The sequence below is a fragment of the Macroventuria anomochaeta genome (genome assembly GCF_010093625.1).
Source record: "Macroventuria anomochaeta strain CBS 525.71 unplaced genomic scaffold BU25scaffold_6, whole genome shotgun sequence".
In the NCBI taxonomy this organism is placed as follows: domain Eukaryota; kingdom Fungi; phylum Ascomycota; class Dothideomycetes; order Pleosporales; family Didymellaceae; genus Macroventuria; species Macroventuria anomochaeta.
Window position 1 is genome coordinate 499,201 of NW_022985367.1, and position 20,294 is coordinate 519,494.

At 55.5% G+C, this 20,294-nt stretch overlaps 6 protein-coding genes across 6 annotated transcripts; 4 read left to right on the top strand and 2 right to left on the bottom strand.

The window, feature by feature from the left end:
- Window positions 1-460: 460 nt before the first annotated feature.
- BU25DRAFT_455826 (uncharacterized protein) lies at window positions 461-3,064 on the top strand (the record flags this gene model as incomplete). The annotated part of the gene is made up of 2 exons (XM_033709965.1): window positions 461-1,879; window positions 1,955-3,064. 2 exons carry the CDS (start codon window positions 461-463, stop codon window positions 3,062-3,064), a joined length of 2,529 nt encoding a protein of 842 aa, XP_033564940.1.
- A 569-nt stretch (window positions 3,065-3,633) lies between these two features.
- BU25DRAFT_419090 (uncharacterized protein) lies at window positions 3,634-4,470 on the top strand (the record flags this gene model as incomplete). The annotated part of the gene is made up of 1 exon (XM_033707913.1): window positions 3,634-4,470. One exon carries the CDS (start codon window positions 3,634-3,636, stop codon window positions 4,468-4,470), a length of 837 nt encoding a protein of 278 aa, XP_033564941.1.
- Window positions 4,471-6,200: 1,730 nt separating this feature from the next.
- Window positions 6,201-9,145, top strand: BU25DRAFT_334199 (uncharacterized protein; the record flags this gene model as incomplete). The annotated part of the gene is made up of 2 exons (XM_033702520.1): window positions 6,201-6,502; window positions 6,556-9,145. The coding sequence occupies 2 exons, from the start codon at window positions 6,201-6,203 to the stop codon at window positions 9,143-9,145; spliced, it is 2,892 nt and encodes a 963-aa protein (XP_033564942.1).
- Window positions 9,146-11,850: 2,705 nt separating this feature from the next.
- On the bottom strand, window positions 11,851-13,204 carry BU25DRAFT_408033 (uncharacterized protein). Its single transcript, XM_033705704.1, has one exon. It carries the CDS (start codon window positions 13,138-13,140, stop codon window positions 12,172-12,174), a length of 969 nt encoding a protein of 322 aa, XP_033564943.1. The 5' UTR covers window positions 13,141-13,204; the 3' UTR covers window positions 11,851-12,171.
- A 133-nt stretch (window positions 13,205-13,337) lies between these two features.
- On the top strand, window positions 13,338-16,760 carry BU25DRAFT_361884 (AP-3 complex subunit delta). The gene is made up of 3 exons (XM_033703712.1): window positions 13,338-14,224; window positions 14,276-14,504; window positions 14,560-16,760. Exons 1-3 carry the CDS (start codon window positions 13,523-13,525, stop codon window positions 16,731-16,733), a joined length of 3,105 nt encoding a protein of 1,034 aa, XP_033564944.1. The 5' UTR covers window positions 13,338-13,522; the 3' UTR covers window positions 16,734-16,760.
- A 1,502-nt stretch (window positions 16,761-18,262) lies between these two features.
- Window positions 18,263-20,240, bottom strand: BU25DRAFT_386885 (S-adenosyl-L-methionine-dependent methyltransferase). Its single transcript, XM_033704412.1, has 3 exons — window positions 20,024-20,240; window positions 19,447-19,933; window positions 18,263-19,388 (listed from the first exon to the last, which is right to left on the bottom strand). Exons 1-3 carry the CDS (start codon window positions 20,120-20,122, stop codon window positions 18,445-18,447), a joined length of 1,530 nt encoding a protein of 509 aa, XP_033564945.1. The 5' UTR covers window positions 20,123-20,240; the 3' UTR covers window positions 18,263-18,444.
- Window positions 20,241-20,294: the final 54 nt, after the last annotated feature.

The window sequence follows — 20,294 nt, forward strand, 5'->3', positions numbered from 1 at the left end:
CAAAGACCAAGACATCCCAGCAACAAAACGCTCAGAGGTGCTTCGCCATGTCTTTCCTCGCTCATCACGCCGTCTTACGCCTTACAATAAAGGAAGTACACCCCGTGTTTCCAAACCCGATAATTATAGAAGCGCATTCTTGTACAGGCGACAGCTGAAACCCAGAGGCACGTTTCATAGAGTCATCAGTTCATTCTTTGGTAATACTCCAGGACGAGGAGCGCACAGTGCAAGTCCGCAGGCGCGATCAAGAGCGTCAAGCTTCGGTTCGCGACCAGGATCTTCCGCCCACGGCTCGGTCCCAAGTCTCGATCTCGTCTCGCCTGGTGCGTTCTTATTCAGCGGACCCAGTCTTCGATCTGCGGGATCTTACAAAAACTCAACTTCCAGACTTTCAAGTCTAACGGAATCGTTTGGTGACACGCGCATACCCCGCCGTGTACGTTCGGATTCGTTCTCTATGGTTGATAATGCCAGTGGCAAAGACGAGTTGCTGGAGCCTGTTGTGGGTCAGGGCGTAATACGAAGCATGTCAGATGTGCTCCTCGGGATCAACACACCAATAGAGGAACTTGGGGACCCTCTGCTTGAGGGTCTTGATGACGAGACAGCTTTGCTAAGCCCAACCCCTACGCAAAGTGATACCCCGTCAAGCAAGGCCTCTTGGCCCAGGAGTTCGCTCATTGCCAATGACTTGCTCCAGAACCTCGCGGTCACGGCACTCATTCTACGTCATTCTAACACACCAACATGGAAGAGCCTCAGACTGACTTGTCGATCCTGGTACAACGCTGTCAGTTCCATCATACCGCCTGCACGTCCAGCTTCTAGCAGACTGCCTACCGAGATACTGTTAGGCATCTACAACTACCTCAATGCAAAAGACTGCAATGCAGCTCGACGAACATGTCGAAGCTGGATGATGGCAAGCCTGAACAAAAGCCTCCTCATCGCAATGTTGAGTCGAGGAGGGTGGCATAGCGATGGTCAGATGAGAGAGGAAGAAATTACACAGAAGTGCTTGGCTACAGCCAGCAGCGAGGAATGGGTTTTAAGTCGACTTCTCTCGCGGCAGTGTGCTCTAGCCTCTCGATGGACCGGCAACGGTCTGGATGCTCGGCCAGCGATTGTCGAAAGTACTGAGATCGATTTCTCAGAGCTAGCCCATGGCTATGCTCCTCAGAAAGGGCAAGCCAGCGGTGGCATGATATTCACATCGAGCATCTGCGGCAAGTACTTGCTGGTTGCGAACGGCACCCTGGTTTACATCTACGGTCTGAAAGACGGTCTGTTACAACCACTCACAAGTGTTGTGTGTCCAAGAAGGGTTCTTGCCATGAGCATGAACGCGTCTGTGGGTCGAGATGCTGTTGCCGCTCTTTTAGAAGGGAGGATGGGCATGGTATGCGAGCTTCGATACGGTCATCCATCACCGGAGCCTGGTTCTGGAGATAAGTGCGTCGAAGGCGATGGGTATCCGCCCCGAGCGAGTGCTCAGCCGAGAACACCTACTGGGGACACTAGCGACCTACAAGATGCAATAGACTCGGCAGAGCACACTTTGCCTAGAGTTCTTCAAAGCTTTCCGTATGTTCAGAACCCGGATCTGGACTCCTTCAATGCGATCGAGCTCAAAGCGCAAAACCAAGGGTTCAGTCTCCGAGGCACTGATGACACCAGTACCCACGATCGAAATCTGATCGCTCAAACGTGGAATCTAAACCTTCGCGGCCCATTGAAGAATCTTCGGACCAACTCGAAAGCAACGCTACCAGTGCAGAACATCCCCATCGAAAGCGGTACTTCCACTTTCTACCGGCATCTCTGCTCTGAAGACGACCCGCCACGCAATGTTTCGATATGTCCACAGCGTCGATGCGTTGCTTTTGGTTGCTCAGCTGGCATTGAACTACACTGGATCGACGCACTGACGGGACAGAGTCTGAGTCGATAGTTTCCGCTCACATCACCGAGTGATCACCTGTACTTCCTATCGCCTCGTCCTGGTTTCGAGTCAGCCAAGAAGTTGCGCCTCATCTCGAGTGCTGCGCATCCCAATGATCGACCAGCTATCAGCCGAAAACTATTCAACAATCCAACCATCAGCTCGTTCTGGGGCTCCTTTGGCTTCGAGTCGCGCTCTCGACAGTCCCAGAGTTGTGATCACTACCACGCCATACCACTGAGTGACGGCCATCATGTGCTCTTCATCGATCCATCGACCGACCGAGTGACACTGGGGTGTGATGCACCACTTGGCGGGCCTACGAGGCTACTACGCAAGGTTGTGTTCAACCCACCAGAAGAGAAGGTCGTTCCGCGAGCCTACACTGCAGCTGCGGACATGTCGTCTGGAGCTCGAATCGTAGTGGTCTATGGAGATACCGTAATGCTGTACAGCATACCACCAGACGTCCTGGCTCTATCAAGACTTGAGCAAGCAGCGGATGCTTGGGATGTATACAACGCACCGCCATTCTCTTCAATAGACCGACATTACGACCACTGGCTCAACTGGTGGGACGAACCTACAGCTTTCGATCCGGTAAACAGGTCTGAGGCCGATAGTGACAGTCCCATCTGGCCCATCTCCCTCTCTGGCACCGAGATTGGCAGATTATCCGGAATCTGCGAGCTGGCTATCCAGACTCGACCTGACATTCTGATCTGGGCTTTCACGTACACCTCGCAATGCAAGACCTGGCGTCTCCACGACTATGTCGATCCAGTCATCAGGGCAAAGCAGTTCATCGATCGAAGCGGTCTGGTACACGAGTCTTTCAACGTCGATGACTCTAGGGACGTCATCATGCAGGATGCACCACCATCCTCGATCGCTAGCAGCACCATTGATCTGCATGTCGAAGGAGAAGAGTGGGAGAGACCGATGGCTGAGAGATCGGTCATTGTGGGCTTTGATGGGAATGCATCGGGCGTATTGAAGAGGATACCAAAGGCGCTGGCGGTGGAGAATGATAGTTGGGTCGATGATATTGATGTTACTGGATGCGCAGATGCGTGGTTTGAGGGAGGGGGAGATGTTGTTACTTGGTATGAGGTCTGAATAGTGTGGTGCTGGTGGAGGATTTGTTGGATGCTGAGCTTGGGTTTGCAAGATTGGATATTGGAGAACTCCTGGTTATTGTTACCTACCTAATCACACTGCGTGTTACCACGAATGCCACATTTCCCCTCAAGCACTTGATCCTATCTTAACAGCAGGACTGTTTGTTGTCAGAACTCAGTATGTGGAATCACCGAGTTTTCGTTCTTGTTGCTTGATAGCGGTCGTACTCGGAGATGAAACAACATTCCATACGAGCCACAGCGTTGTTTTTCTGCAGAACACCAAAATTCGTTGTCAATCTCCTTTTCAACGGCGTGCACATCGATGGCGCACTCAAAATTGGATTCGAACTCCACTTGGCATACGGTACAATGTGGACCCGGGCATGGTTCAGGGATGAGAAAAGAAAATCGAGAATTGGGAGGCTGAAGGCTGGTGGGTCGTCCACGGGGCGATAAGATAACGAACGTCACGTTGAGAGCAGGGAAATGGCAGGGAAGCGGAAAGTCTGATGAGGTCGCGACTCAGGGCAAGCTGATGTGCCCTGGCGGTGGGGCTGGATCATCATGGATGGAGATGATGGATGGAAACGGAGACCCTCAACGCCCTTTCGCATCATCAACCTGCGACAGGCCGACAGGTCTGTTACATGGCGCTGCAGCTCGTCGATTCGATCTCACCGTCAGAGACCATGGCCAGCGGTCTGGAGGCAGCCCGCGTGTTCAACTCCACAACACCCACATTTCTCACTTGTTGGCTGTCTTGGACAGGTTGGAAGATCAGCTTGCTGGCCTGAAGATCAACCGGCTGCGGGGAGCATTACGCGTTCGACGTGCTATGGAGAGCCTAGAGGCCAGAGCACGTTGCAAGCGTTCAGCAGGACGGACGCTCTGGGAAATCCGAGGGGCGGGAGTGCTAGCAGCTGTCCTGAAGTTTGTATGACTGTGGAGCTGAAAAGGAAATGCCGTGGCCAGTCGGATGCAGCGAAAGACGCACCGCCGCAGCTTGATATGCGGCTAGCAAATGCATTTGGATGCTGCAAAAAGAATGCTGGATGTGCAATGATATCGGTGGGAAATGGTGAATGGGCACGCAATTACGTAGCTGTAGCACATGGCGAACTTTGGTTTCGAGAACGAGGGCAGGGAGGGGCTGGGGATACAGTGGTCAAAGTGACGTCGAGAGGGCCTGGGGTACGAATCGCGTGCTGTTGTGTTGAGGCATGCATATTCATCCGCACAGAGCTTACACATGTGCAGACGACAGGTCAACTCAACACCAAAAAACACCTCGGTGAGCCCCAGCCGAATCCTACAGCCTCAGGAACGCTGGCTTCCGCTCCTGCAGTCTGCGCTGCGCGTGAAAAGCGGAAAGGGCAAAGCCACTCGGCGGCGTCAATATAAGAATACAGGAAGAGGCATTGCTTGGGCGGAGTTTAGGCGGTTGTACTACTTGGCCTATGAGATGCCCATGACCATACCAGAGGGTTTTACTGTAGGACAGCGCAGGACTGGCAGTTCTTCCGAGTTCCGCTCCCCGGAAGCGACCACAGCAGGAGGTGCAGGTTGGGCACGAGCCAATCCTCTGCGCCGCTCGGAGGCCCACAGGCTGAATGCAGCCTCTCCTTTTGCTCTTCGATGGATATCAATGATCTGCCCTGGCACCCAATTGCCTCGCTGCGAGCGAAGGCGTGCTGCTGCACGCTGTATCAAGGCTGGGTGGTCTTATAGCCACCCAAGTGGATGGCTCTAGCAGCAGAGCCGCTAAACATGGGTTCTCGTTGTCAAGGTCAACAAGTTCGCGCACGCCGCGGCCCACGCCGTACAAGATGGATTTGTGACGATAGTTCTGAAACAGCAGCTCAACGAGGGGTGCGGTGTGGGATGTATGGGCTCGATGATGGCGTGTTGCCAGACAATTGCGCGTCAATGGCAGCCGAGCACTGGACCAGCAGCTGTGTTTACCTGAGTGGTGACAGGCCGAGAAGCGTGCCTGGATGGCAATAATGCTTGGTCTAAGTTTGGTACGGTTGCTGGGGGTCAAGCCATCCCAGCATGGATGGTGCGCCGGACGGGCTTACACGACCAGCAACACAACCCAGTGGGAGAGACAGTGTCATAAAACTCTGGTGGCTGAGAGCTGGCCTGACAGTTTCCTCCCCGCTCTGCCGTGCTGTCGTCGTCGATTGTGGCCATTGCAGTGTTCACGTTCACATTCGTCTTCACGTTTGCGTTCGCCTTCAGTTGTTGTGTTATCGCAGTGCTATAGCGGAGCATAGCATTGTCCAGGACCAACGACTCCTGGCCACTTCGGCACGCTAGCCTATCCGCGGCTCGATTTTATTGCAATCGATAGATCGTTTGGCGACTTTTGCGAGTGGTCAACCCCTACTATCCCGCAACTGCATCAGTACTTCTGTACGCCCGTGCGTGCTCTCCGCCTCATCCCTCTCCGCGCGCCCTCACCCGCTCCTTACATCTTCGCTCTTTGTCCTTTGTTACAGAGAAGAGGCTGCTACCCGCGCCTGTGTCTGGTAAGTCGCGGCACTACCCCTACCCCGGGCTCCCAGCGCTACGGGAACACTGTGTAGACGATCCGGCACATTCGGACAGGCGAGCGAGTGTGAGACGTCGAAACGTCATCGCAGGCAGTGCAAGGGCGCGAGAAACATCCAGGGTCTGGCGAGCGAGCGTTAAGCAGCCAGAGTCGCCTCCCAGGCACGTCTCTGCGGTTGTTGGGAGCTGTCGCCAGCGTGCTAGCGCATTGACCGCATGCACAACTGTCTGATCGACATTGCCTGACGTTGGCCTCGTCGACCTCTTGCCTTCTCAGCTGCTGCACTCTCACTGTCGCTCCTGCACCGAACACGCCTCACTCTCAATTGCTGTCGCTGACATCACCTCTCAGCACATTCACACGCACACGCACACGCACACACACACACACGCACCACGCTCGCTTCTTACCGCACCGCATTCCTACTCTGCAGTTTCTAAACATAGTCGGCCACTGTCCACCGCGTGCTCCACTCCTCGCAGCTCCCCGCGTACATGAGATAGCCCTACCGCTGCACGCAGGCCACATCGGGCATTGAGAGCGCCTCCCGCGCAACGGGGACACAGACAACCGCGCCATGGGCAAGCCGGGGCTAGGACTCTTCACGGGGCGCAGGAAGTCGCAAAGCAACGTGCTGGAGGACGTCGTTGCAGGCGGCGCACCCGCGAGCCCTGATGTCGCGGCGCCTGCACCCCCTCCCGGCGACTCGGGCGGCTTCCGCCTGATGAGCCGGCAGGAGGTCGAGAAGACGGCAGAGCGCAGGAAGACGATGGAAAAAGAGAAGAAGAGCACCTTCCCCCGTTTCAGCGGCTTTGGCAGCGCAGGCAACAAGGCTCGCAATCAGTCATTTGAAGATGATTCTCCAGGATCCTCAAAGCGGTAAGGCAGCCTGGCCCATGCGGTAGCGCCGGCGTAACTGACTCCTGCATTAGCGACAGCAAGTCCAGCAGTGGGACGCAATTTTCGACGTCTCGTCCCTATATTAACGGCCAGCATGGATCGACCTCCACCCTGCCGTCCTCCACCGACACTGGCTCCGACGACAACCTCTTTGCCAACGTCCCGCGTCCGCAGATCGCACAGCACAGCAGCTCCCCTGGCTCGTATTTCAGCTCCAAAAAGTCAACGCCAGCCTTGCCCAAGACTAGCTCAGGAGCCCCCTCCAATAATAGCAACATGCCGTTCGGCTTTGGTAAGCGAGATCGCGCTATGACAACCTCCAGCTACGCCAGCACTGCAATGCCGCCCAAGCTCGACCAGGAACTGTCCTTTGGAGAAGATTCTTCTTTCGACGATATCTTCAGCGGACTAAACCGCAAGGCCTCCCCTGAAATGTCGAGACAGCCTGAGCCGACGGGCCGCTCGCTCCTTGCGGAAAAGCGCACATTCCAGCCAGAGCCCATCAAAGTTCTACCACAGACGAACGTTGAGGCACCCTTAAGAAGTTGGGACAGCCGTGGATCAGCCGACAACCTCATGGACTCTCCGCGTTCAGACAACGACTCCCCGCCCGTACCGCCCCCGCACAAGTACCAACAGTACGCGCCCGTCTCGATGGCGCCCGACAGCCCCGACCTGCAATCATCTGCCACATTCCAAGATCGTAATGGTCGAGCCGCCCGCGAGCCCTTCATGCGAGGTGGGGACAGTTCCCCCGAGCAGCATCCTACCTCCATCTCGACGTCATCCGCCAACTCCTTGGAGACACCTCTCTCATCGCGGTCAGCCTCCACCAACGCTACACCGAGAGCACCGCTGCCGCCGTCGGCCATTGCATACGATGATGACGATGAGGACAACATGTTCGCACCTCCGCCGCCCAAGCCTCAAGCTCAGGCATCGCCTGCGCCCAGGCAAGCTCCTCCCGTTGCAAAGGATCCTCCTCGTCCTGTCGATCCATCAGGTTCGCGTGTTATGTCACAGGCAGAGTTCCGCGAGTACCAGAAGAAGCGAGCCGCTGCGCCGCCCCCTGAGGACAGCGATTCTGAGGACGATTACGAGGACGAAGAGGATGCCATCAAGAAACGTGAAGAGGAGGAGGTGCTGAGGCGGAAGAACCAACAGATGTCGTTTGCGAGAGAAGCTATGCGTCGCTCAACAATAGCACCAGTGGACCCCAATAGGCCTGAAAGCATTGTTGACAGTGCCTTTGCATCATCCAGCATGGGCTTCCCTTCGGAGACTTCGATGAAGGCAGACGAGTGGGAGGATGAGGATGTTCCTCTTGGTATCCTTGCGCAACACGGCTTCCCCAGCACAGCACGCAACCGAGTGCCCAGCCAACCCGCCAACGCAGTGCCATCGTACTTCCCTGACCGTCCAGCCTCTGCTGGCGCGATGGGTGGTAATCGTGCATCGACCCTCCCTGCTTTCGCCAGGAACCTGCCAATGGACCCACACAACTCTTTCATTGGTGGTGGTCTAGTCCATCACGCGAACCGCGAGTCGCTGGGCTTCAACAACTTCCCTCGTGGCCCACAGTCTGTCGCTGGCGATGCAATGAGCGGAGGCTACGGGCAAGGTCCTATGGGCGCACCGCCGCCGCTCATGTACCAAGACGCTGGCATGGCTGCGCCGTCTCTCGTCGACCAAATCCAGATGCGCGACATGACTAAGAAGAAGTATCTGGGTGGTGCATCCAGCAAGAAGCCTGCAGAAGGTCCATTCACCGGTATGCTCGGAAACCAGATGAACACGCAGGGTCAGCCCCAGAACCCAATGCGCATGTCGCAGATGCCAATGATGAACGGCATGAACGGTATGCAGGGCATGAATGGCATGAATGGCATGAACGGCATGATGGGAGGTGCAATGGGCTCCCCTGGCCAGATGCCGATGATGGGTATGGGTATGGGGCAGATGGGTTACATGCCGCAGCAGCAGGACTTTATGCAGATGCAGCAGCAGTACCAGCAGATGCAGCAGATGATGGCCATGCAGTTCCAGCAGATGCAGATGCAGCAGATGCAACAGCAGCAGCAGCAGCAGCAGCAGCAACAAGATCCCCGGATGTCGATGGCTATGCCAAACAACATGTTCAACAATAACATGATGGGTCAGGGTCAGAACATGATGGGCAACAATTCGTTTCTGAATGTGCCAGGCATGCAGAATGGTATGCAACCTCCTCAGAACCGGCCCATGTCTGTTATGTCCACGCAGCAGCGCCCATTCTCGACCTTTGGAGGTGGCATGGGTATGGGACCAGGTCCCGGATACACACCGTCGATTGCACCCTCTGAGCGTTCAAACATTGGTCTTTCTGCGCGGTACCGACCAGTCACTAACCACTCGGATGCAGTCTCGAATGGCACGAGCATGACGCTGCAAGCTACCAGCGGCGGCGCCAATAAGCCGGGTGCCATCAAGGGCATACTGAAGAAGAGCCCGCAGATCAACGTCGAAGAGAAGGATGACGAAGAAGACTGGGGCTCGATGGCGGCCCGCAAAAGCAAGTTTGGCAAGGGAAAGGAGAACTCGAGTTCAGGCCTGGAAGACCTGACGCGTGGTCTCAACATTTGAGAAAACAATGTTCTAATGGATTGAAGATTGAAGATATTTGAAGATTTGATGGGGATCTGCGATATGGGAGCGAGTTTGGTTGGGATACTGCATTGCATGGCGTTTCTTTTTTTTTTTCCTCATTTGCGAGACTTGTACGGAAATTTATCGACGCGACTACCCCTTTGCTCATCGATTGACAACATGGCATTGAGGGGGGGAAGAGGGTATTGCATGCATATTTGGGGCTCCTGTGGAGCTTTGTTAAGGTTCTTATGGGACTTCACTCAAGGCTCCTTGGAGCCGTATTCTTCGTAGTCTAGGTCTGGGTGGGAGGTGACAGGATAGAATTCGCTGTAATTATAATACCATATGCTTCGGCTCCTCTCTCTACTCGTTTTTTGACATGCTTGCACACATGGCCTTGCTATATATGGCCTTGCTATATATGGCCTTGCGGCTGTGACGTTCTGGTCTTATTTGGTGATTGCTTGGCGGTATCTTGCATGGCACATTGTGTCTTGATCGTCTTCATCCAAGCGTCGAGTCCATGCAGCGGTCGTGTAGGAAGTGGCGTGAGCGTATTGCAGCAGCTGCTCTAGTTGATGAAGCGTTTCTTTGGATTGTCAGCCTTGAGTATTCTGTCTGTGCCTTTCATCTAGATACTCAAGTAGGCACAGCAGCTCCTTGATGTCTGTCGCTCTGTTTTGCAGGAGGACCTCGCCACGCTCCTCTGCCAGGGCAGGAAAAAAACTTTCTGACGACTTTGTCCGTGCTTCCCGTAGACATGGTGTGTCCGATTGCTCGACCCGTGAAGTATTCCCTAGGGCTGTCGAGCGCGGTAACATACCTCTGCGGTTGTCGGGCCATCGTGATGCGTTGGCTTTGTACGTCTTTTCTTCTTCTTCTTCTTCTTCTTCTTCTCCTACCACCTTTGGAAGAGCGCACGTACTCCATCATGAGGTGATCACGCGTAGCCAGCCACCAAAGCGGGAAAGGCAAAAAGTGTTTAGCTGTCGTACGGCGGATAGACGATTTGTATGCTGTTCCGTCTGAGCTGTGCTCATTGTAGAAGATGTACTGACCCTCGCGGTGCGGCAGAACGCAGTCGCCCTGAAGAGTTCTCCAGAATGCGTTGAACGGGTCCCCGCCTGTGACATATGGACCATAGGAAGGTGGGAAACCCTGTGGTTTGACGCAGGTTTTCAAGCGATCGGACGTCGACGTCGACGCTTTGATCATGTACGCGGTCCAGTCTGTAGGGAAGCACGCTCGAACATTGTCCGACTTTATCGAGATTTGTCCCTCGACTTCAATGGTCTTTTGAAGACTGGATCCTCGCAGGCACTGACTTGAGCGCGGTGGTGTCCGGAAGTGGAGTATGTGGGCGCGTATATCTCGGCCAGTACGCGAGATCGGTCTTCGGCCCAGTAGTCGTGAGAACTCCAGTCTGTACACCAGGATACTGTTCTTGGGCCCAGCGTCCCGGATGATTCCTTCTAATCGCATGCAGGTGTTCGCTGACCTTGATATTCTCAAGTGCAGCAGAAGTCAAGGAACGATTCCTCATAATCTGGTACTAGAGCGACATCCGTTTCTCTGATCAGTTCAAGAATACCGTAGTTCTTGTCGCGAGGTAACGTGGAAAGCTGGTCGCGGGACATCCAAAGATTGGCGAGCAATTCGTTCCTGGTCCCCGCTGGAGCTTTGGTAAACGACCTCGTCACTTGGACGACACTCCTCGTACGAACATGTACCCAGTTAGTCCGAGAGTGAGTTTCTGGACCCGGACGACAATGTGTAACATGATTCCGAACTGCTTCAAGTACCGTTTTCCAGGGAAGCACTCGTTCTCCAAGGACCAGATACGCTGACTCCGAAAGCAACGTCTCCTGTACGACCCAGATCCGGCTGAACCAAGGCCTTTCGAAGATGGCAGCTAGGCCAGCAGCGTTCGAAACGAATGTCCAGTTGTGCCATTGGTAACTCAAGTGCTCGTTCGGTGCGAGCTCGGTGAGCAGATCCAGCGATCGTGACAGCTTCGTAAGCTCGATCCAATCAAAATCCTGCGTGGTGGTGACTGCGTGCTGCACGTCGGTTTTAGCGATGTTTCCCCCGAGGCCAGCGTAGACTTACGCCAGGGCCTGTAGTGCGGAAAGAGTGGTCGCTGCCGGGCCAGATTATGGTCGCAGATGCTGAGAGATTAGATCTGCGGCGTCAGTCGGACTTGAGCACTCTTCTCGCTGAGATTCCCTTGGTCGATACCTGAAGTGCGGTCTGGGACCAGCATTGGCACCGGCATTGTCAGTGCTGGAAAAATGCTTACGTAGAGCGTCCGCCCGGATGGTTCGAGGAGTAGCCTCATCCCGAAGCTGACGCAGGCAAGTGATCAAAGTTTCCTCCCGCCCATACCATCACTCCACAGTGGTATCTTACCGTCCTGGAGAGCTGGGGCCCAAGTATACGATACCGCTCCATAGCTTGGACGCATTTCCAAGAGAGCGATGACAGTTTCGCAGCCTGTCCTGTCCCCGCGCACCTGGAAGGCACGCAAGGAGTCGAGTCGCTCCACCGGGTAGTGATTCGTAACAAGGTGTGTGTTCTGCTGGAGCCTCGTCGTGGGGACGTGGTGCGGCACGTCTTTCAGACAGGCTGACTTGTGCTGTATCGATGTACTTGTCGATCATGTATCAGCACAGGACTGAAGACAAGTGAGTAACATGCGACTGTAACGTAGGTAAGATGCTTGAGGTGACGAGGCTGGGGAACGGGCAACCGCTGTGCTGTGGCAAGAGCTCATGGCGCAAGACCAGATTTTGACCACTGATAGTAAAGCGAAGAACTGGTGTCGTGTAATTACTACTGACTGTGAGCGACAATCGAGATGTGTTCGCCGATCAAACCAGCCTTATCTGCACCCGGGCTGCCTCCCGAATGTGTGTGGTGTTTCGACGTGCACCACATGTCTGGATGGTCTACATGAACGCCTGAACTCCACGCGCCGGGACAGACTCGACATAAACAGCGCTCGACACGCAGATGACGTTCTACCGGCTCAACAGCTCCTTCGCCGCAACGATCTCAGCCTCGTCATACCCAGACTGTCCCTTCTTTCTACTCCCAAAATCCCTAATGAACTCTCCTAGCTTTTTCGTCGCAATCTCATCGAGCTTCTGTACGCTCGCGAGCGTCGGAACTGGCACATCCTCATCGTCCTGCTCGCCCCGCTTCCTGGACGAGACCTGTGTGTCGGACAGCAGTGGCAGAAGCTTCGAGGCCACGATCTTGACTCCGTAGAACGCTCGCAGGTATCCCTCGTTCAGCTCCACGGCGCGGCAGAAATGCTTCAATGCCAGCGACAGCCCGCTCAGCGACGGCGGGCTGGTGGACGAGGCGGACAGGGAGTGCAGCGTGGCGACGTGCGCGTGCGCACTCCAGCTTGTCGGCGCAAACAGCAGCACTTCCTCGGCGCAGTATATCGCCTGGCCCCACGCGGCTTGGCTCGCGTACAGCTCTGAGGCTTCGGCCCAGGCCTCGACGTCTGTGGGGCTGTTCTGGAGGAGCACGGTTAGCGCGGTGACTGCGTCGCTTGTCCGCCCCAGACTCTTGAGGACGGCGACCCGTCGCTTTCGGATGCTGATGTTGGTCGGGTCTTCGCGCAGGATCTTCTCGTAGCCTTCGAATACTTTTTCTAGGCTGGCGGGCGTCTGGGCGGTGGCTTCGTTGTATATCCCTCGGAGGGTGACGATGCGCTCGTTGTGCTCGCCGAACCGGGACGCGAGGCGCGAGAGGAGCTGGGCGGCGGACTCCTCGTCGCCGGTGCGGAGCGCGGAGAGGAAGAGGTTCTCGTGGATCGCCCAGGACTCGGGCGTTTCGCGCGAGAAGAGGAGGGAGAGCGGCCACGGCAGGGAAGAGGTAGGCGGGTTGGAGAGGATGAGCGGTGCCTTCTGGGAGAGGGCGAGGGCGGCTGGAGGGGCGATGTTGGACGGCGGGGCGAGGAGGTTTGCGGTGGCCATTGTTGCGGTGGCCGTTGCTGCGGCGGCCGTTGTTGCGGCGGCCGTTGTTGCGACTGTGTACGTGTTGCAGCGGCGGGGGGTGGCTGCTCGTGCATGCGGACGAAGGTCGATCCCGCGTCCAAGCTTCATTGGGGTCGGCGCCGAGTCGCCGGCGGGATGCGCTTCGACTCGTGCTCCACGGCGGGCACGACACAGCGCTGTTGCGCCCTCGAACAGACGATTGCCGCTAGGAAGGGCTCGCACATGTGCGCGACGTCTCCATGAGCACGCCCACTGGCCCCCCTCTCGACATCCGCCCGCCCACCTGCCCCTCACCGGCCGCTCCTACGCCCGCACCTCTCCCCTCAACCGCAGGTCTCGCCCTGAGCGGGCGCGCGCGGCCATGTTCGAGAAATCGCTCTACGACCTCATCCGAGGCCTGCGCAACCACAAGGGCTCGGAGAAGGAGTACATCGCCGACAGCATCAGGGAATGCCGGCAGGAAATCCGCTCCAACGACATGGACCTCAAGTCCACCGCGCTCATGAAGCTGACCTACCTCGAGATGTTTGGCCACGACATGTCCTGGGCGTCCTTCAACGTGCTCGAAGTCATGTCCAGCCCCAAGTTCCGCCACAAGCGCACGGGGTACCTCGCTGCGGTGCAGAGCTTCCGCAGAGACACAGAGGTCCTCGTGCTCGCGGAGAACCAGTTGAAGAAGGACATCATGCTGCCTACGCCGCCGTTCATCTCGCTGCCGCTCGGCGCTATCCCCCACGTTATCAACCCCAGCATGGCCAATTCGGTGCTGTCCGATCTCATACCGCGCTTGACGCACTCGAGCGCGCAGATTCGCAAGAAGACTGTCGTCACGCTGTACCGACTGGCGCTCGTGTATCCCGAGACGCTGCGACCTGCATGGCCGAAGATCAAGGAGCGCCTGCTGGACGAGAGCGAGGACGCCAGCGTAACGGCTGCTATCGTGAACGTCGTCTGCGAGCTGGGTTGGAGGAGACCACAGGATTTCCTGCCACTTGCGCCGCGGCTGTTCGATCTCTTGGTGGAAGGCGGGAACAACTGGATGGCCATCAAGCTCATCAAGCTCGTATGCGGCGGTCCCTGTCAGCTTCACGAGTCTTGCTAACGTCTTCTTTAGTTCGCGACGTTGACCCCCCTCGAACCTCGACTGATCAAGAAGCTACTGCCTCCGTTCACCAAGATTATCCGCGAAACGTCGGCCATGTCCCTGTTGTATGAGTGCATCAGCGGCATAATACAGGGTGGCATTCTGGAAGCTGTCGAAGGCACCACAGAGGGCGAAGAGGTAGCAAAGCTGTGCGTCGGCAAGCTGAGAGGCATGATGGTCATAGAAGGCGACTCCAACTGTAAGCTCACGGTCAATCAATCCATCGTTCCAGAGTCGGTTCTCACCAACTGCAGTAAAATACGTTGCGCTACTGGCTTTCGACAAGATCGTCGGCTCGCATCCATACCTCGTCGGCCAACAACAAGACGTAATACTGGAATGCATCGACGACCCCGACATCTCGATACGGATGCGCGCTCTCGACCTTGTCGTTGGAATGGTCAACCCTGACAACCTCAGTGCGATCGTGGGACGCCTCATGCGCCAGCTGCGGAACGCGCCTATAGCTACTGCGGCAGACGAACCGGAGAACGACCGATTCAGAAACACGGGCGTGGTGCCGTACGCGGACTCCGACGACGAGGACGCTGAAGACGCTCTTCCATCACACGAGCAAAGATCGGATCAGCCGCCGCCACTGCCTGACGATTACAGGGTCAACGTCATCCGAAGAGTTCTGGACATGTGCTCGCGCGATACTTACAGCAACGTCACCGACTTCGAGTGGTACATCGACGTACTGACTCAACTCGTTCGGGTCGCACCCGCCACCAAGCATGTAGCGACCGCAGACGACGAGGAAGATGCAGAGCACTCTGATGATGATGTAGGCGCTGGCATCGGACACGAGCTACAGAATGTTGCGGTACGAGTCCGAAGCGTACGCCACGAAGCTGTTGACGCAGCGCAGTCACTGGTGCTCGTGGACCGCAGAGACCGAATGTTCCCAGCCTCGGGCAACGGTGGGCAAGGTGTGCTTGAATACGCTGGCTGGCTTGTCGGCGAATATGCATCCTACCTCTCACAACCCGAACCCGTCATGACATCGCTGTTACACCCTGCATCGTTGCAGCTCTCCTCGAAAACGCTCGCTGTATATCTCCAGGCGATACCCAAGGTCTTCTCAAGCATAGCCGGCAACGAGCGGATATCCTGGACCCCGGAACGAAAGACACTGATGTCTCTCCTCATGGCTCGCATCATCCATTTCCTTGAACCACTTTCGACGCATCCTAGTCTTGAGGTTCAGGAACGTGCCGTTGAGTATCTCGAACTGATGCGATTAGCCGCCGAGGCTGCCTCTGGAGCACCGACTGACACCGAAGGAGACTTTGCAGAACCACCGCTCCTGCTAACGCAAGCCATACCCGCGCTGTTCTCTGGCGCCGAGCTCAACCCAGTCGCACCAGGCGCCCAGCGCAAGGTTCCGATACCAGACGACCTCGACCTCGATACCCCCATCAACCCGGACCTACACTCTCTCCTCTCTCAAGCCGAGCAAGAGGGCTTCGAGACAGACGAAGACGATGTTTACGCCGCCTACAGCGAGCCCATCGCCTCCTACGCCTCCTACGCCTCCTCCGAACCCACTCCAATTGCAGCTGCCGACCGCCTCGACGCTCCACACAAAGAACCCGCATCCTACCAAAACGCCGTGGAAGAAGAGTATCTCGACCCCGACATCATCGCCCGCCGGAAAGCAGAGCGCAAAGAGCGCTACAAAGACGACCCCTTCTACATCGACCCCGAGGGCGGCAGCGGCGCCGTCACGCCGCTCAGCAAGATCGTGCGCGACGGCAACAAAGACGGTACCGATCTGGACATCGACTCGATACCGATCATGGACCTCGATCTTTCTACAAACAGTCGCCACGCGTCCTCGGACAATATTCCCCGCGCCCGCAGCCCCCGCAAGCCAGTCCGCAGAGTGGAAATCATGGGCGACGAGACGCTTGGCCCGGCATCCCAGGACCCGGAGCGCGAGGATATCGTTGCGCCCAAATCAACGAACACGCGTAACAAGAAGTCTCTGCTACAGGTTGACAGCGCAGGCCTTGCTTCTCTGTCCCTCGATGACGAGGGCGGAAGTAGTAATCGCCGCCTCGCAGCGCTGGAGATTGAGCGCAAGGAGCAGGAAGAAGCCGAGATGGCACGCGCACTGCAAGCCGTCGAACGTTCACGACTGGAGATGCAGAGGGCGAGTGAGCGAGTTGATTACAAGGAAGAGAGCGTGGTTAAGAGGAAAAAGAAGAAGGTTAGGAGAGTTGCTGTGGAGGGGTATGAGCCGGCGGAGACGCCGCCGGTAGAAGGGGAGGGGGATGCACAGCCGGTCAAAAAGAGGAAGAAGAAGCAGAAGAAGAAGGCCAAGCCGGAGGATGAGATGGAGGGGGCGGAGGAGGTGCCGGAAGGGGAGGCCAAGAAGAAGAAAAAGAAGAAGAGGGTTGTTGTTATGGACGAGGGTGCGTAACAGTAGGTTGACGGTTGCATAGAAGGGAATGAGAGAACACATCGCATGCACAGTAACGCATTCTTGACACTGACGGGGTGATGCTTAGCTTCGATCGGTAGCCAGCTTATGTATGGCGATTCGACGTCAGTCTCTGGCTCTTAGGAAACACCAAGGTCTAGCGCCACGACTTTTCCACCAGGAAGCGCAACAAAGACAACCAACTCTACTTCAATCATGTCAAAAGCCTAAAACTACCCCAGTAAATCGTTCTGTTGCTATGGAGATCCCCACATCTCATAGCATGCTGCAGCGTTCTGGAGTAACAACGGTGCCCTGTGCGAACAAACATGCTTTTGGGGATGGTATCGTTAGCATTGCCTTGCGGTAGCAGGGCTGGTAGTGCAGCCTGGAGGTAGTCAGACTTGTGGCGCCACGGAAGTGAAGCTTCGAAGCAATGCGTCCAATCGTGCAAGCGTAGCAGCTGCGACACTGCCAACTCCTGTGCAACTATATGTAAGGGGCGACGTTGCGTTGAATATGCTCAAGCGCACCTTTCCGCCACAACGTATCAAATGTGTCTCGGTACTATGATGGCAGAGCCAAGCCAGTTTTCAAGGACGTTGGAATCCAAAGTTGAGTGACCATACTTGCTCGACGTCTGCCGACTACTGCCGTGTAGAGATAAGACAACCTGTCGCTAAAATAACTGATTTCTGGAGACGAGCACGCGCTGTTGAACCCAACATGCAAAAACAAAGCATAGTAAGATAGTTGGACAGCCCCGGATGCAGGCCGAGGACGACCATGAGCAAAAAAGATGTCGCACGTATTGGCGGTACCGTGAATCGAACACGGGCTGGCGCGGATCTGGATCGGAACACTAGGTGTTCGCCAGCCACAACGCGACGTCATACCACTAGACAGTGGGGTTGTTAGAACGCTGCGAGGACGATGTGGGATGATTTAAACTTACCCATACCACCGAAGGTCAGATTGTTATTCTGAACAGTGTTGTTTTGATGGATATTTTGAAAAATGTATCGCTTATATATTTAATAGTGTGACTGATATGTATCGAATCAATGTAGCGAGGCTGTCAATTTACCGCTGAGACGGCATATGTGAGCTGTAAATCGAGCGTGCGGGGCGGGGTATCGATTAACCCCACTTCAAACCTCGAACGGCGTGGTTGTGTTGCGGTGCAATTTTTCCTAGTTCTTGGGTCGATCTTACGAGGTTCAAAACCAACACTTGGATGGGAGGTATTCAAAGCATTCCTTCTTAACGACCAAGAATATAAACAAGACGCAAGATGTCGACAACACGTTGGAACAGTGATCGAGTACACACCAAGTCACTCTATCGCAGCTCGAGTGTCACTGGTAGAGGAAGGTTGGACGCACAACCTCTGACATGTACGCTATTGATGGCAGCAGCACGCGTTGATTTCGCAAGTGATTATCAGAAGAGCACAAAACTTTAGCCAGCAGGATTGGTAGCAGATTTCATTGTTACAAGCGCTACATCATGACGGTCATATGTTCCGTATCATCATACATGTCATGCTCATTGCCAGGGCCAAAATCGATACATCGAACGAAGTCATAACCATACTTTTGTCTACACGATCATCGAATGTATCCTGTGCATCTTTTTCGCCGATTTCCTACTCGAGCCGACGATGCTCTTGGTGATCTGCCGACGCAGATTGTCGAACGAACTATTCGATTCAAATATTCTTGGGAAGGAGGTTAGCGTTCTTGGCCTTGCTCGACTCAAGAGCACCAGCCAGGGAGAATTGGGTGTTGATACCATCGACACGGTGGACGGCGTTGAGGTTCTTGACGCAGGTAATCTGGAAGCAAGTGGCGGAACCCTGGCGGGATGCGATCGTAGAGTAGGCAAGGAAGTACTCCCAGATGCGGAACCAGCGGGCACCGTACTTGGCGTTGACCTTGTCCTTGTTACCGAGCCAGTTGCGGTACCATCTCCAGAGAGTAGCCGAGTAGTGGACACCGATCGTGTCGACCATCTTGATTTCGAAACCAGCACCCTCAAGGGTGTCAATAACAAAACCCAGCGGAGTGGAAGCGTCAGCACCGGGGAAGACGTATTTGTTCATGAACAGACCCCAAGTGAAGTCCTCGAACTGCCATGCCTTACGGAGACCAGCGATCTGGAGGAAGAAAACACCGTCATCCTCAAGCATGTCGTAAACCTGACGGAAGAAGCCACCCAAGTGACGAACACCGACGTGCTCGGCCATCTCGAGACAGGTAATCTTGTCGTAGCCACCAGCGGGGACGGGGATCTCACGGTAGTCCATGCAGAGGATCTTGGACTGGTCCTCCTGGATACCAACTCGCCTGAGACCATTGTTACCCCAGGCAGTCTGATTGCGACCAAGTGTGACACCAGTAACGTGAGCACCGTAGTTGGCGGAAGCAAACTTGGTGAGAGTACCCCAACCGCAGCCAATGTCGAGCATCTTGTCGCCCTTCTTGACGCCGATCTTCTCGCAGACAATAGCCATCTTGTTGTCCTGGAGCTGCTCGAGAGACTCCTCCTTATTGATGTCAGAGATTATACCGGAAGTGTAGATCATGCGTGGGCCAAGGAACCAGCCGTAGAAGTCGTCGCCGCGGTCGTAGTGGTCTCGGACCTGCTCCTCGTCTGAGATGGTGTTAGCTGGATTGAAAGCTTTGGCTAATTGTGAGCGATTAGGACGTACCCTGAGACTTGGAGTGAACGATCATCTCGGGAATCATGCCAAAGAGGAAGTGCTTGATCAGACCAAGAGTGAAGCGGGGCTTGGACCAGTCGTGGCGCCATTCGAGGACCTCGAGCATGTCACCGTTGAGCTCGATCTCGCCATCGAAGTACTTCTCCTGGAAGGTCTCGATGGGGATCTTCTTCTTGCCATAGTAGGCGTCGCGGTCCTCCTCCTTCTTGAACTTCAAGTAGTGCTCAATGTTCTTGCCAGGCAGTCTGGCCTTCTCGTTCTTGCGGGGCGCAAACTCAGAGGTCAGCCACCAGAAGGGACCGAGGATAGGCAGAGCCAAGAGAAGGGCGAGAAAAACCCATGTCTTGAAGCCACCGCCCAAGTTCCAGGTGAAGTAGGCAGGGACACCGACTAGCAGCGAGATGAGGAAGTAGTTCGAGAACGAGTCGCGGCCGGAACCCTCAGCGGGGAGAGGGGCATTGGCAATCGTAGGGTACTGTTCACACCAAATGTCAGCTCAATTGCTTTTTCCCTCAGCGCTCAATGGCTCGCCGAACATGCGCCAAAATATTGAGATGATACGTACCGAAGTGGTCTTGACCCCGCAATCGAACTCGGAGACGGTCGAAGACGCCGCAGGCGTTTCGATGAACTCGAAAGTCTCCTCAGAGGTGTTGCCGCTCATCTTGCGCAACTCCAGTGAATTTTGCTGGACGAAAAGAAGACGTGGTGTTTTCGAAGGACAGCTGCATGTGCCAAGATTGAACGGTGTAGCCCACTAAGCGAACCAGGGGAGCTTCGAGTCCTAGCTTTACGCCTGAAACGTCAACACCCCGCGATAACGAGCACAAGAGAAG

Bases quoted from the DNA above. Each gene is read 5' to 3' on its own strand.
- BU25DRAFT_408033 (XM_033705704.1), bottom strand. From the start codon at position 13,140: ATGGCCACCGCAAACCTCCTCGCCCCGCCGTCCAACATCGCCCCTCCA.
- BU25DRAFT_361884 (XM_033703712.1), top strand. From the start codon at position 13,523: ATGTTCGAGAAATCGCTCTACGACCTCATCCGAGGCCTGCGCAACCAC. The intron at 14,225-14,275 runs GTATGCGGCGGT...CGTCTTCTTTAG, and splicing joins CCATCAAGCTCATCAAGCTC to TTCGCGACGTTGACCCCCCT. The intron at 14,505-14,559 runs GTAAGCTCACGG...CACCAACTGCAG, and splicing joins CATAGAAGGCGACTCCAACT to TAAAATACGTTGCGCTACTG.
- BU25DRAFT_386885 (XM_033704412.1), bottom strand. From the start codon at position 20,122: ATGAGCGGCAACACCTCTGAGGAGACTTTCGAGTTCATCGAAACGCCT. The intron at 19,934-20,023 runs GTACGTATCATC...TGGTGTGAACAG, and splicing joins GCGGGGTCAAGACCACTTCG to TACCCTACGATTGCCAATGC. The intron at 19,389-19,446 runs GTACGTCCTAAT...ACACCATCTCAG, and splicing joins CGTTCACTCCAAGTCTCAGG to ACGAGGAGCAGGTCCGAGAC.